Source organism: Microcebus murinus, chromosome X (assembly GCF_040939455.1).
Source record: "Microcebus murinus isolate Inina chromosome X, M.murinus_Inina_mat1.0, whole genome shotgun sequence".
NCBI classification, from domain to species: Eukaryota; Metazoa; Chordata; class Mammalia; order Primates; family Cheirogaleidae; genus Microcebus; species Microcebus murinus.
Genome location: NC_134136.1, coordinates 29,929,509 through 29,943,911, shown reverse-complemented (window position 1 = coordinate 29,943,911; position 14,403 = coordinate 29,929,509). Strand labels below are relative to the sequence as shown.

The window sequence follows — 14,403 nt, the reverse complement described above, 5'->3', positions numbered from 1 at the left end:
AGAGAGAAAATATATAAATTTAACGACTCTCAATGACCTGTTGAGGCCAAAATATACATATAAACTTTAGACAAAAATGTAAGGGGAAACTTTGCAATCTTACAGAGATATAAAGTTTAAGTATTTGGGAAAGGCTACAGCAGAAATGATTATTTACCACATCTTATATTTATATGGTTTTCAGAGTAGTTTCACACTCTTATTTAATCATGCATGAAAATTGAGACTTCAATTTTTCTTATGATGCTATTCTTTAGTAAAATTGAAATTTTCTCAAGTTATTTTTCATGCTTTTAATCATTTAATAGACTCAAAGAAATGTAAATTGGAAGGGATTTTAAGGCTTCAACACCCTTCTTTTTGTAAATGAAGAAACTGAAGCCCTGAGTGGTTCAATATCTTGCCTTATGTGACTAGTCTGTGGCAATGCAACTTTGTGCCACTTTGTGGACACTTATAATAGTGAGAGACAGTGGTTCATCTTTATTTACTATACCTTCAATTTTCTTTGAAATCATTTTTCTAACTTCCTTTGGCATCACTTAATATAAAAAAGCAGAACTCCCCAAAATTGGAAATTGTATTGGGATGCTAATTCTATGGCTTTCTGTCTTGTGTGCTAACATAACAAACATGTGGGGGAACTTAAATGAGATTGGAAAGTTGGCAACCTCATTAGTATATTAAGTGTTATACTACCCCCTCTCTTTCCTCTTCTCCCTCAACCAGACTTAAAAAGAGACCCTAAATCCTTTGATATGAGCCTTTCTTTCAGTATTTGTCCAGTTTCCTCCAAATTTCAAAAATTTTTTATTTTGAAAGAATGAGAGAAATAAGACAGAGAATTATCAATTACCAAGAACAATGACACTGAAGAAAATACAATAATAAGTACTCACCCCACACACAACCCCCCACCCCTTTCCCCATCCCTGGCACAATAATATTAAAACCATCAAAGCACATTTAACAAGGAGAAACAGCAGTATGTAATGAAGAAAGCGAATTTTCATACTGCTCAATCCAACTAACCCATAGCAAATGTCCTTCCCCCAGCTAAACTCCACCCACCAGAATGATAAAGAAGTGTACAGGAGACAATCCTGGGAGATGACTTGGAACTCTGCTTACACTAGCAAAGTTTAGTGAAGAATCAATAGGAGTAGTGAATCTGTTTGGCAAGGAAACACTAGATACAGCTTGTCAAATTTGAGATGATTTCAGAGAACAGCTAGAGTTTGCGATTCACAGACTTCTAACAGGACTGCTCCCTGCTCCCTGAACTGCAACAGTGGAGCAGCTGCCAAAAACTGGTTAACTGCAGAGAATAGTGGATGTGAGGCAGCTTTGGGCTTAAGAAAATCTGAAAAAGATGTCTGGTAACAAGTTTACTATTTCAGTTTCGCACTGTGAGTAAAGGGACTTAGTAGATGGGACTCAGACAAAGGCAAGGTGAAACTTCCTATTTTATCACTTAAAGAATTAAACTATCTTTTGACTGCATATACCCTTTGTTTTAATTAAACTCAATATGGAGTATTTAAAATTTAAACAACTGTTAGGGTAAGGGCTAATTAATTTTACATGTAATTCAGTGTCTCAAATTGAAATGAATTTTTTTCCTAAAGTGGTGAGTTTAAGTTTTCAGCTTCATCTATTGAGGAGTTCCTCCACCATGGGAATACATCACTTGTTTTATACCAGAAGTAAGTAGGATTCTCTTTATATGAGGTTTATTTTATTCTGCCTTTGCTGGAATCAATCTATAAAGGGAAGGATACTTCTGCAGGATTAGTTCAAGATCAGAGCCTTCTCTGCACATGTGTGAGTGTACACACACACACATACACACACACAGTAGTTAAATACATTTTCCCACACATAATCTCACAGTCACATGCTTGCTGGAGTCCATCTCACAATTACACTTCAATAGTAGCTGTATACATGTACATGCAGCAAGATGTGAGAATTGCCCCAGAGTGATTAAAGGTGGCACACAAATGTCAATGTGGGGAAGTCATTTTAGGGTATAGATGTACACAAGCCAATAGGGTCATTATCTTGCAGATTATATTTTTCCCTTTCCCCAAGATAAATAAATCAAATGAAAAACACACACTGACATGGAGGCAACTGCCTGGAAGGTCCACTTTTTGCACTTCCACTTTTCTATGACACCTTCACTTTGCCCTGAGGGGCCTTCTCATATAAGGAAGGTTGCTCCTCGGCACTTCCGGGCAAGGGCTTCTTCTCAGAAGATCGGTCTTCAGGCTTGCGGGCAATTAGCAGGCGGCAGGTGAGCAGGATTCCAAACACCAGCGCATGGGCATAGCGTTTGAGAGGATCACCGACCAGCTGGTGGAAAAAGAGCACAGCCAACACCAGCAAGAGCAGGAAGAAGTTGGCCACGTCTTTGGGACGCCCAGGCACAAGTGTCATGACGATGCCGCAGGCCACCTCAAGGGCACCAATGCTTTTTCGGAGGAGAATGGAATTGATCCCCATTTTCTTCAGCAGAGGGAGGGCTCGGACATAGCTCTTGTAAGCACGTTTCTAGAGTGGGAATATCATAAGGAAATCACTGAATTAACCATGATTTTAACATTAGAATGGAAAAAACACAAGCAGGGTCCTCTTTCCCTACCATTCCCCTCCCAACCAGCCAAGGGTGTCCCATTTTTCACTTTGTCCCCTAAATGAAAGCTGCAATTAAGAAAAAAGCAACCTGCTGGGATCCCTATGAGTTAAACCTTAGTAGTAGCACAGCTATGGTCTGAATGTTTGTGTCCCCCCTCAAAAAAAAAATTCATATATTGAAATCCTAGCCCCCAAGGGGATGGTATTAGCAGGTGGGGCCTTTGGGAGGTGATTAGGTCATGAGGGTGGAGCCTTCATAAATGGGATTAGTGCCTTTATAAAACAGGCCCCAGAGAGCTGTCTTTAGAAGGTACCATCTATGAACCAGAAAGTGGGTCTTCACTAGAAACTAAACTGTTAGCGCCTTGATTTTAGACTTTCCACCTTCCAGAGCTGTAAGAAATAAATTTCTGTTGTTTAGAAGCCACCCAGTTTATGGTATTTTGTGATAGCAGTCTGAATGGACTAAGCACCAAAGGCAGTAAGGCAGAGAATTTGGCTTTATAGTTTAGTAAGTTTCTGACTATAAATCATAACATTAAGAATTTTTTTAAAATTTTGTTGGGCCCTTAAAAACTGGTATATGTTAGCCAGAACCATATTTTCTAGTGCCTGTCTTGTCCAAACCCAGATGCATATTAATACCAAGCAAAGTGAAACAAGGCAAAGCACAGTATGGTAAAGCCTCACTTTTAGACTTCCCTAATTTGAAATCTGTGATATTTCAGAAAAGAACTTAGCTGGAGCTTATATTTATGCAATCTATAAAAATAAATGTTTGCTGAGCAAATAGAAAAATAAAAATGTATGCAAATATAAATACCTTATATATCTTTAACATGTTATTACACAATCAGGCTGGGTGGGCGTGGTGGCTCACCCCTGTAATCTTAGCACTCTGGGAGGCCGAGGTGGGAGGATCGCTCTAGGTCAGGAGTTCGAGACCAGCCTGAGCAAGAGCCAGACCCCATCTCTATTGAAAATAGAAATTAATTGGTCAGCTAAAAATATATAGAAAAAATTAGCCGGGCATGGTGGCACATGCCTGCAGTCCCAGCTACTCGAGAGGCTGAGGCAGAAGGATTGCTTGAGCCCAGGAGTTTGAGGTTGCTGTGAGCTACCTCAGCAGCAGTGCCACAGCACTCTAGCCCGGGCAACAGAGTGAGACTCTGGCTCAAAAAAAAAAAAAAAAAAAAAAAAAAAAGACACAATCATTCTCTCATTCATTGGTTCATTAAGATAAATCCTCAGACCTTTATAATATCCTAGTTTGGTTAGCCTAGTTCATTAATTTTAATTCAACAAATATTTATTGAGCACTTACTATGCATTATGCATTGGAGAGACAGAGATGAATAAGACAGGGTCAAAAGCTCTTGGTCTACTGGGGGAAACAGATACGTAAACAATATTATAAAGCAGCACACTTAATGGCATATAATAGAGGTCTTATACAAGATCCAACAGTAGCCCAAAGGTAAACATCAAAAGGACAGAGGAGGGAATCACTATATATATTACAAAGTAATAGAATTATATTGACCTGACAGTAATAGATCGTTCATATTTTTTACTATGCAGATTGGCTTGATCATCATTTTGGAGTAAATTGCTAAGATTTTATCAAGTGTATCATATTGGGTTGACCCACTGCTTTGTTTTCATTAAGTATCCATTCATTCATTCAATATATCTTTTTTTCTTTTTTTTTTTCAATGAAGTAGTATTTTAAAGCAACATTCAGTGCCTCCTTGGGCTTGGCACTATACTAAGTACTCTGGATATAGATATCAATCATTCAAACGCCCTATTGTCCCAAAGCTTGAAGTTTATAAGGGGAAGAACAGATACGTAAATGCATAAGTGCAATGAAGTGTTATGAGTAATGGATAAAATTATGTAGCAGGTACAATAGTAGCCCACCAGAGGGAGTGGTCAAATGTCCCGAGATCCTGACAGAAAATTGGGGGTGGAATCTTAAAAGAAGAGCAGGTATTTGTAAAATCAATAAGGGAAGGGCATTGCAGGCAGAGGAAGCTGGATGAGTAAAGACCCTAGAGCACAAAACAGACAAGTGTGCTGGAAATACTGCCTCAGTTCAGCATAGGTTGAGGGAAGGGAGGAAGAGAGGTGAGACATGAAACAAGAAAGATAGATATGAGTCAGCCTGTGGAGAACTAGATCTGTTGTGTTATCGAGCTGGACTTTGTCCTATAAGCCAGAAGGAGCAACATAATCAATTTGCTTTTAAGGGAGGTCCCTGTGGAAATAGTGTGGAGAATGGATTGGGGGAGAAATACCTGGAAGCAAGGACATCAGTAGGAGACCTGGACTAGCTGAATGACAGTGAAAAGGAAGGGAAGGGGACAGCATCGAGGATAATGTGAAAGCAAAAATCAACAGAACTTGCTGTCTTATCGGATATGGACACTGCAGGAAAGGGAAGAGTGAAGAAAGATTGTCAGGTCTCTGGCTTGGGTGCCTGGATAGACAGGTGTTACCATTCTCCAAGTATGGGTCTATATCAGAAGGTACAGGTTGGGGGTGGGGACAGGAATCAGGAAGGAATGAGAAACTCAATTTGAGGGTTTAAGTTGAAGTATCTCTAAGATATCTACATGGAGATTACTGTTAAGCAGCTCAGTAAGAGAAGTCTGAGCTAAAAGAGAATTGATAGATAGTCATCAGTATATACGATGGGAAAAAATGTGTGACAGTTAAGAAATGGGAAGTGAGGCCTGGTACGGTGCCTCAAGCCTGTAATCCCAGCACTCTGGGAGGCCGAGGTGCAAGGATCGCTCAAGGTCAGGAGTTCGAGACCAGCCTGAGCAAGAGTGAGACCCTGTCTCTACTGAAAATAGAAATTAATTGGCCAACTAAAAATATATTTAAAAATTAGCAGGGCATGGTGGTACATGCCTGTAGTCCCAGCTACTCGGGAGGCTGAGGCAGAAGGATTATTTGAGCCCAGGAGTTTGAGGTTGCTGTGAGCTAGGCTGACACCACGGCACTCTAGCCCGGGCAACAGAGTGAGACTCTGTCTCAAAAAAAAAAAAAAAAAAAAGAAGAAAAAGAAAAAAGAAACGGGAAGAGAAAGGGAGTCTACAAAGCAGATAGAAGAAAGTATGATCAGAAAAGCAAGAGGAAAACCAGGAGAGATGGGGTCATGGACACCAACAGGAGTTTTAAAAACAACAGTCAAAAGTGCCAAATGCAAGACGAGAATCAGGCAGAAAGCCAACTTGACCTCTCAGAAGCAACTGGCACTTAAAATAGTGTTCACACACTCTAGGTTAGGAACAAATGTTAAATCATTTCTTTCACATCTGGACAAGTGAATGCACCTTTATTTCATGGATTAATTATCATAAGTGGCACAAGATAATCCTCTATGAGGACTGTTAAAAGACTAATGGTTTAGTGAAAAAAAACATGGGTTTGGATCCAAACAAACTTGGCGTCAAATCCCAGCTCTGCCTCTTTCTAGTTTGGTGTTCATGAGCAAATTATTTGAGCTCTCTGAGCCTCATTTTCCTGAGCAGGGCCTGGACTAAGGAGAGGTTACTTGCTTTGGGTGAAAAATTTAAAAAGGTACCACAGACATTCATTAATCAAGGTAAATAATACCCATGATAAACAAGATATCAAAATTTTAAATAAAGGCAGGCTCCGATTCTACACTCACACAACGCTGCCTCACTCACCTCTCCCTAACCCTCTCCCTGTCAGACACAATCTTTATTTAAAATTTTGCCTCACCTTAGTCCCTACTCTGTTCCTGAGCATATAAGGAAATACAAAGTGTTAGGTGTTCTTCCTCCCTCTCTCAACTTAGGTTAAATAGGGGATTTTCAGAGAGAAATTAGGAAAGAGGATGGACAGTAAGCAGAGTAAATCCCTGGGCTAAAGCGAGCCAGATCTGTGCGGAGCAGAGCCGAGCTGAGGGTTTAAGGCACCTGGTGGTGGTGAGAAGCCTGCCACTTTCTTTCCACTATTAATCTAAATACAGACCACCTGCCTACGCCCTCCAGCTCTGCACTCTAATACTAGTAGCTGGGAAACCTTAGGGAAAAAAATCTAGACGGGGGGGAGGCTTCCTTAACACTTTTAAGTAGGGGTCATTTCTAATTAGCAACACAAAGTTTCTCAAGAGGCAATTCCTAAATCCTAAGTGTAAGCTTCTGATGTGATGAACACAGGAAGCAAGGTGAGTTTCTTACAGTCAGTTCAGAGCCAAGACTTCCAGATGCTGGCTGAGTGACTTCTGAAAGAGCTCCTTTTTTGGCTAATCCCCCATCATTCAAGAATAGATTCTTATCTATACTATAGTGGAAGCTGTAGCCTAGGGCCAAATTCCAGGTCTTTAAATCAAGTTCCTACAACCTCAGTGATTTTTTTTCTCTCCACTTGGTGTAACTGTATATTCCTTTTTCAGTTGTTTAGGAAATCTCTTAAACTGCAGCTGTGGATATTTTTATGCAGCTGTTGCCTCTTTCTTTCCTTTTCTCAAGAGGAAACTGCATGTGGATAAGCCATTTTATCAAATCTTTAGTTCAAAGCTGAGTAGGTACAGATAGGATTTATTCTCCAGGACTCCAGACAGGGAATGTTTAGTTTATTACAGATGAGACTAAACTTGGATGGGTCTTGACATTATAGGAAGCCATTTATCTTTCTCCTGTGGAGTAGGATAGAGACATCAAAAGAGTTCTATTATTGCCAGCTTCCTCATTATGCTTGTTCCAGGCCACCTCAAGTTTAACAATAGAAGGGTCACATGTCTTGAGTCTATAGTAACTAGGTCTCTAAAGACTTTAATTGTACTGATAGTAAGAATAGAGTTGATGGATTCACTTTCCCAAAAGGCTCTTGCAATTCACTTTGTTAGATCTGTTTTCTTTCCATTGCAATGACCCAGACGCTGAAACCATAGTTTCTTTATAGGGAAAGGAAGAAAGAAAGAGAAGGGTTTAGTCAAATGTTTCAAATCCCTTCAATCAAAGGCAATCATCCAGCAATATCCTTGGACTGGATTCTTAAGTCAAATTCCAATTTCAGTTTTGCCCCTAAATTGCTTGGAGAAAATTATTAAGTATTTTATTACCTTAGTTTCCCATTTTGTAAATTAAATGAGTATTTTAGAGATTTAGTCAAAGAATCAAAGTGTCATAGCATCAACTGAGGGCCACACACGCACACATTTTATCACTAATGAACCACACAATTAGAAATCTATACATTTGAAGCTGCAGTAATTATTTTAATAATAGTGATGAATCAAGCAGGTCCATTCTTGTGGAATGAGGACATATGATTCAGACATGAGTCAAAAGCATATGGAGCCTCTCTTTGTCATACCTTTTTTTTTTCCTTTTTGTTACTTATTCTTCAAAACACTTCAGGGCCCATAATCCCATATTAATGACATTAAACTTGAACAGCTCAAAACTGTCAAATAATATTCATTTTTGATTAGACTTGATAACCAACCCAAGCTAGCTAACAGGACAAAATGGAAACAGAGGGCAAGTGGTTTGGTCCACTTTAAATTCACTTATGCCCATTAGGTAATAGAAACAAAATGGTTAATATACTGTATAATTTCATTTACATAAAGTTCAAAATCAGGTAAAACTAATTTATATTGTTAGAAGTCAGGATAGTAATTACCCTTGGAGAGAGTAGTAACTGGAAGGGGCCATGAGGAAGGTTTCTGGGGTGCTGGTCATGTGCTGTTTCTTGATAGGGGTGCTAGAGTATTAAAAATTACATGAGAGTATTAAAAATTCCTTGAGCTGTACACATAGTGCATGTTTCAGTATATATGTTAAACTTCAATCAAATGTATAGGGAAAAAACTATATGAAAGCAGAAGAAAGAACTGACAAAAATATATTTTGGCTAAAAATCTCAGCCTGGTTGCTATCTTAAACCATAAAGCCTACATAAGTGCTGCAAAATTTACTGACTCATGTATGATTTCTCTGAATCTCTGTAGGAAATAAAGCCACATGTGAATTATACATCATTGTTTAACTGCAATAAAAAGCCATAATGTTTGATTGCCAAATATCCATATGAATGGTAAATACCTTTTAAGTAATTCTACTTCCCACTTTCATATAATGTCCATCAAAAGAGGAAGCTGGCAAGCCTGGTCCCACTATTCAGGACTGCATCTTAGGGCAAAAAAGTCTGACTCCTACTGTCAGTCAGAAATCACTCTGAAACTCAGCTGTTAGCCATACTGGAAAACTACAAGCTCCCCAACTTAAGCTCCAAACCTGAAGTAGTAGCTTAGCTTGTCATTACAGGCTGTGTGAACAAAGCAGTCACTTCACATCTCAGGGTCTCAGTTTCCTCTCTAAGAGAACAAACATACTGTACCACTTCAAAGAGCAGTCTACTATGGTCTCCAATTCCTGGCCTCAGGCTATCCTCCCATCTCAGCCTCGCAAAGTGTTGGGATTACAGGCACGAGCCACCCCCTGGTCTTCAAAGAGCAGTTTAAGCATCAGCGAATTATTATTAATATCTTAAAATCTGATTGGAAAGCAATTAATGGCAGTGATTGGAAGCTTAAAAGATTACCTACTAACATTAAACAAACTGCCCAAACATGTTGGGACTGTTTTCTCAGGTTTATACAAACAAGAGAGCATTTAACTACAGATAAGCAAATCAATCAAATTAACAAACCTTCACTATAGGGGGATGCAAGGAATCAGTGGCTTGCCCATCTTCCTCAGGGCCCAAATCACTTATATTTATTGTGACAGGATTTTGATGTTTTCTTACCTTTCTTTATGTGGCCTCCTGTGTTTACAGGATGAAACTACTACTACAAAAAGCTAAATACCACATTTCAAGCAAGTCAACATTCTTATGTTCCTAGGACATATGCTTACCAGGAAACTGCTTACCAGCACTTGTAAGTGCTGTCTCCCAATTTCAAGTGAACTGATGAAGGCATTTAGTCAAAGGAGTGGCCAGTCATGTTGAATTCACGTGGGATTTAGAGTACTCTATAATGATACTTGCTAAATCTGGAGGAGTATGGGACAACACACGCCAAATGGGCTATTCAGAAATGCATCTGGAAGTTCTGCATGGGATCCACTGTGCATTACAAAGCAGCAAGTGTGGATTTTTCAATATTAGCTGATTGCAAAAAGATCTGTTCACCAGTGTGCATGAAAATAGCATCTTTGTTCTTTTAAATGCTTGATTTCAATCCCTTAAGCTGGCCATTCAAATTAGTTAGGAAACCACTGCGTAAAATATAATTACTTACCATAATCACCCAGAGCATTTCTTGAACACCTACTATAGCAAACACTGTACCAGATACTTTTACATGTAATTTCAGTCAATATTTACAACCTTCTTAGGTTTCTGATCCTCATTTTATGAATAAAGAAACACCAAGAGTACCAGGACCTAAATCCCAGCCTTTATAACTTCAAAGCCTTCACTCTTTCCACTAACCTTTCCTGGCTTCTCCAGTAGAGACAGGAGAAAAGCTCATAGTTATTTGTCTGGTTTTTAGCAGTGATTCTCCATGGAAGGGGTAACACCTAAGCATAATACCAATGGTTTTAGACAAGAAAAAATATAGTTAGCAGAAAAGCAATAAAAGGGAAAATTTTTTAAACATCTAAATTTGAAAAATTGGTTTTGAAGTAAAGCAAAACCCTAAACATGGATTGGGCAGTTAAACTGGTACAAAACAGAGTGAAGAATGTGTCAGATATTTTCAAGAATCAGTTATAGGCTCTGGCATCCATAAAGACCCAACAGTTTTAACTATTAATGACCCCTCTACTGGGATTATTGAGTCATGGGCTTGGTTTCTAATCTCTGCTCTGACAACAGTTTACCCTACCAGCCTTGGATACATCATTAAAGTTACTCTACTTCAGTAAAATAAGAATAACTAATAAGATAAATCTACCTCACAGAGATGCTTTAAAGAACAAATAATCTTAAAACGATAACAACAACAACACTTTGAGATCCTATAAAAAATGCCACTGTAGTCAATACATGACTAACCCATCAATGCAGAGGAATCACTCCTAAATGGAAAACAGAAAATCCTATATAATCATCCTAGCTTATGTAGAGTTGGGGTTCTGAGGGACTGTGGTCCCCTTCTAAGAAGCAAGAAATGGCTCCTGAACTACATAATCAAGAGCCAACCAGAGAAATCTGAAGGGTGGTGACTGGCCAAGGCAATACTACAATGACTCATTCATTCACCCATCCATTCCACAAATATATATTGAGCACCTTCTTTGTGCTAGAACTGAATTTCCTCCCCTTTCCTATGGGTTTGAGAATAAAGTTGGGCCAAGACTAGGCATTATGCAGTAGGCTCTATGCTAGAGAGCCATCTCTAGTCTATGGCCTGATGCTCAATGCAGGAGGGGACCCTGGAAAAGGGCAGTCTGAAATCTTCTTCAAGCTTCAAGTGACTGTGATGTCTACTTCCTAGTTATAGTCTTTCCATTCCTTCCAGATGCCCCTGAGCACAGAAGCACAGAAGTGTACACATACATACACACACAATGGTTCTATACTGCTGTATTAGATTATACCTATTTAAATATGTTCCTATGTATGATATGAAATCTTCATATTTGTTTCTTCTGCCTTTCATTAGGCTGCAATAGACAGCTCCATTCCCTAGGAAGAAACCTACTGTAAACCCATTTGTGGCTGGTCTTCCTTGTGAGCTCCTGCTAAGCTGGTAGGAAGCTTCCCGGTGACTCCATCTTAGTTGCAGAGCCTAACACTGTAGGGTGCAGCCTAGGGGTCCTCTAAAGCAGCTGACCAAGGTCTGGAGGGCAGGAGACATACTAAAGATGGGTACTATGTGCCTAAGGCAAGGGGAAGCTTACAAATGCCTACAGTGCGCACACACACACATATTTAAATACATGTACATATAAAAAGTAAAGCAAGAACATATTTATTTATTTATATTCTAACACCAAACTACTACTGCCAAGGCAAAAATATAGTGGCATTTCCCCTCCACCCTGTCTTTCTGCCCCAACCTCTTTAAACCCTTTGATATGCTTCTGCTACCCCACCCCGCCCCTTCCCTCCCCAATGCAGGCTGCCTTGGATACTCATTTTGACCTGATTTCAATTCCATCTGGTCAACGTGCTGGGAGGAGGGGTGGGGAGAAGGAGAAGCATATTACGATTTGCCAGTGGGGCCAGACCTAAGCCCTTGAGTCCCAGCTACCCTCCCCCATCGCAGGGTGATCCTGTGGTAAGGAAGAAACGGAAAGCTCCAGCTCAAACCCCAAGACAGAAGCCAGAGCTGCCTGCAAACATTTTCTGAGCATCTACAATTTGCCAGTCTCCATCCATTTGCAGCTCATGTTGAGGGGCCCTGGAAAGCTCTGCAGTGGCTTCAGGAGAGCTAGTAATTCCTTTCAACGTGTGAAGCTATTCCTCTCTGCCTCAGCCCTCACAGGGAGTCAGTCCCCTTTGCCTCTTTACTTTCTCCCCTTCTGTTCCTCTCCTAAGCTCCTTTCCTTCTTGACCTTGAGGGACCAGTAATGTGCTCCCTCCCATTACTGGCAGTCTGGCAAAGGCTTCGAGAAGCACCGTCTCTTCAGCTGGGGCGGGGAAAGGAAGAGACAAGTGACAGGGGGAGAGGCCAGAGACCGAAAGTGCTGGAAACATCCCTTGCCATCTTCTAGTATTCCACAGCATAAGAGCAAGTCCTCATCACGCCCAACAGGGGAAAGCAGCCCAGCCCCCAGGTTGCAGAGATGTTTTGGCCAGTCACCTTTGGTGATTCCAACTCTGCAGAGGGGAAAACCTGCAGAGGGCCTGGCCCTCAGCATCCACAGGAGGCAATCTGAGGATTATGGACTGTTTTGCATGAGAGAAAAGGCAGACTTTGAAGATTTTGTAGATTAGCCTACACACAAAACAAAATAAAACAAAACATCCAGTTCTCCCGTGAAAGAAGAGGAAGAAGCAGAAGCTCAGTGACCTTTATTTGAGCCAAGACTGCTTTGTCTCAAGAATCCAGATACACATCCAGGCAGCTAGAGGAATACTATCAGCTCTCTGCCTGGGATGAGGAATACCTAGCCAGCCCGTACAAATTGCTTGTTTTAGTAGCCCATTCTCCCCAGCTCTTTCCCTCTTTCAAACCCTTTGTTCTGCCCTAAAATAAATAAACTCTCCAGCTTGCTAAACTCTTAGCTCCGAGGGAAAGAATCAGACTTACAGACTGGTTGCCCAGACTTTGGGCGTGTGCTGGAAGGAGGGAAGGAAGGGCTCCTGCCAAAGACAGGTGCTACCCGGGTCTCAGCCTTCTGGTTTACCTGGGGTGAGGGGTACTCGCTGGGCAACCCCTCCCCCAACTGGCATTCCGTAGCTCCAGAACAGCATAGCCCACAAATAAAAGCGCTCTTGCCCAGCTGCTCTTTCGGAGCTGCAAAGTTGTTGGGGAGAAGGTCCGGGGTGGGGTTAGGGGTTAAGGGAATGGGACCGGAGATGGAGAAGGAAAGAAGGGGAGAGGTGCACGCAGTCCCATGGGGGTGCGCTCCTCATCACCCGTTTGTTTCACTTACCATCTCACTGTAGGCATCCTTGCTGAGCCTGGGGGTCAACTTGATGGTCCCCATGAAAACAAAGAAGAGTCCCAGGGCCACTGAGAGGGCCACGATAGTTACGGTTCTGGGGGATGCCATGGAGTCACCAAGGCAGGTCCCAACTAATCCTTCTGCTTTGCGCACCCGATCTGTCTAAGGCGCAAGCAATTAGCACAGGGAGAGCTGGAGGGACGCTGCGGAGGCTGCAGCCAGCTAGAATGACAAAGGGAGAGGAGGGAGCTCGAGAGAAAAATTGAGAGATTGAGATTCAACCACTCTCACTACAACAATCGCTGGGTCCTAATGCCCTACGCTTGCTCCTCACAGGCCAAAAAGACAGTCTCGAAGTTAAAGGAAGTCCTCAACTGAGGCGGAAACTTCAAATCTTAAACGGGGAGAAGGTAGGTTGTGCTTTCAGTTCAGTCATTGAGCGGCCCCTGGAATGAGGAATTGTTAGGACCGCCTTTCTATCACTTCCCACCAGGTGCACTTTTCATCTCCCCATCCCACCTGTCGTTGTTCAGTTATTCACTCACTTTTTCTCACCTCTCCTCCCTTTCCTTCAATCAAAACGTTACTTCTCAGACAGTTGTTAGTTTCTGAAGTTGACAGCGGCTCAAGGACAAAATTGCAAAGCTGTCAGGCTTGATTGCTGCTCAAGAAGGGTTTATTTTCCTCTTCTTCAAAAATTTTAACAGCTCCCATACCCAATGGTTAACTCTAGAGTTTTAAATTTGGCATTCAAGGCACTTCAAATGTTGACCCCTATCTCTCTTTGGAGATTTAACTTTCAATAGCTCCCACTGCCAGGTGCCACCCCTATCTATCTACTCATGGTCCCATACAACCTGAGCCTTTCCACCTCTCCTACCTTTGATCCCCCCCATCGCTCTTTGTTAGAATTCAACCTTTTCTTCAATGTTATCTCCTCCATAAAGCCTTTTCTGGTCCATTCTCAGCTGGATATGATTTCTCCCTCCTACAATTTTCTAGAGCAATAATCAATATTTTTGTTGACTGTTTACTTGGTGCTAGACATTTGCATTAACTTATTCAATCTTTTTTTCCAGCAGTAGTTATGTTTTATTGAATGTGTCACTTAATCATTAAAGAAACACTCTGGACTAGGTATGGATCC

General features: G+C 41.1%; 1 protein-coding gene across 1 annotated transcript; it reads right to left on the bottom strand.

The window, feature by feature from the left end:
- Positions 1-785: 785 nt before the first annotated feature.
- On the bottom strand, positions 786-13,517 carry TMEM35A (transmembrane protein 35A). The gene is made up of 2 exons (XM_012767406.2): positions 13,245-13,517; positions 786-2,556 (listed from the first exon to the last, which is right to left on the bottom strand). The coding sequence occupies exons 1-2, from the start codon at positions 13,362-13,364 to the stop codon at positions 2,173-2,175; spliced, it is 504 nt and encodes a 167-aa protein (XP_012622860.1). The 5' UTR covers positions 13,365-13,517; the 3' UTR covers positions 786-2,172.
- Positions 13,518-14,403: the final 886 nt, after the last annotated feature.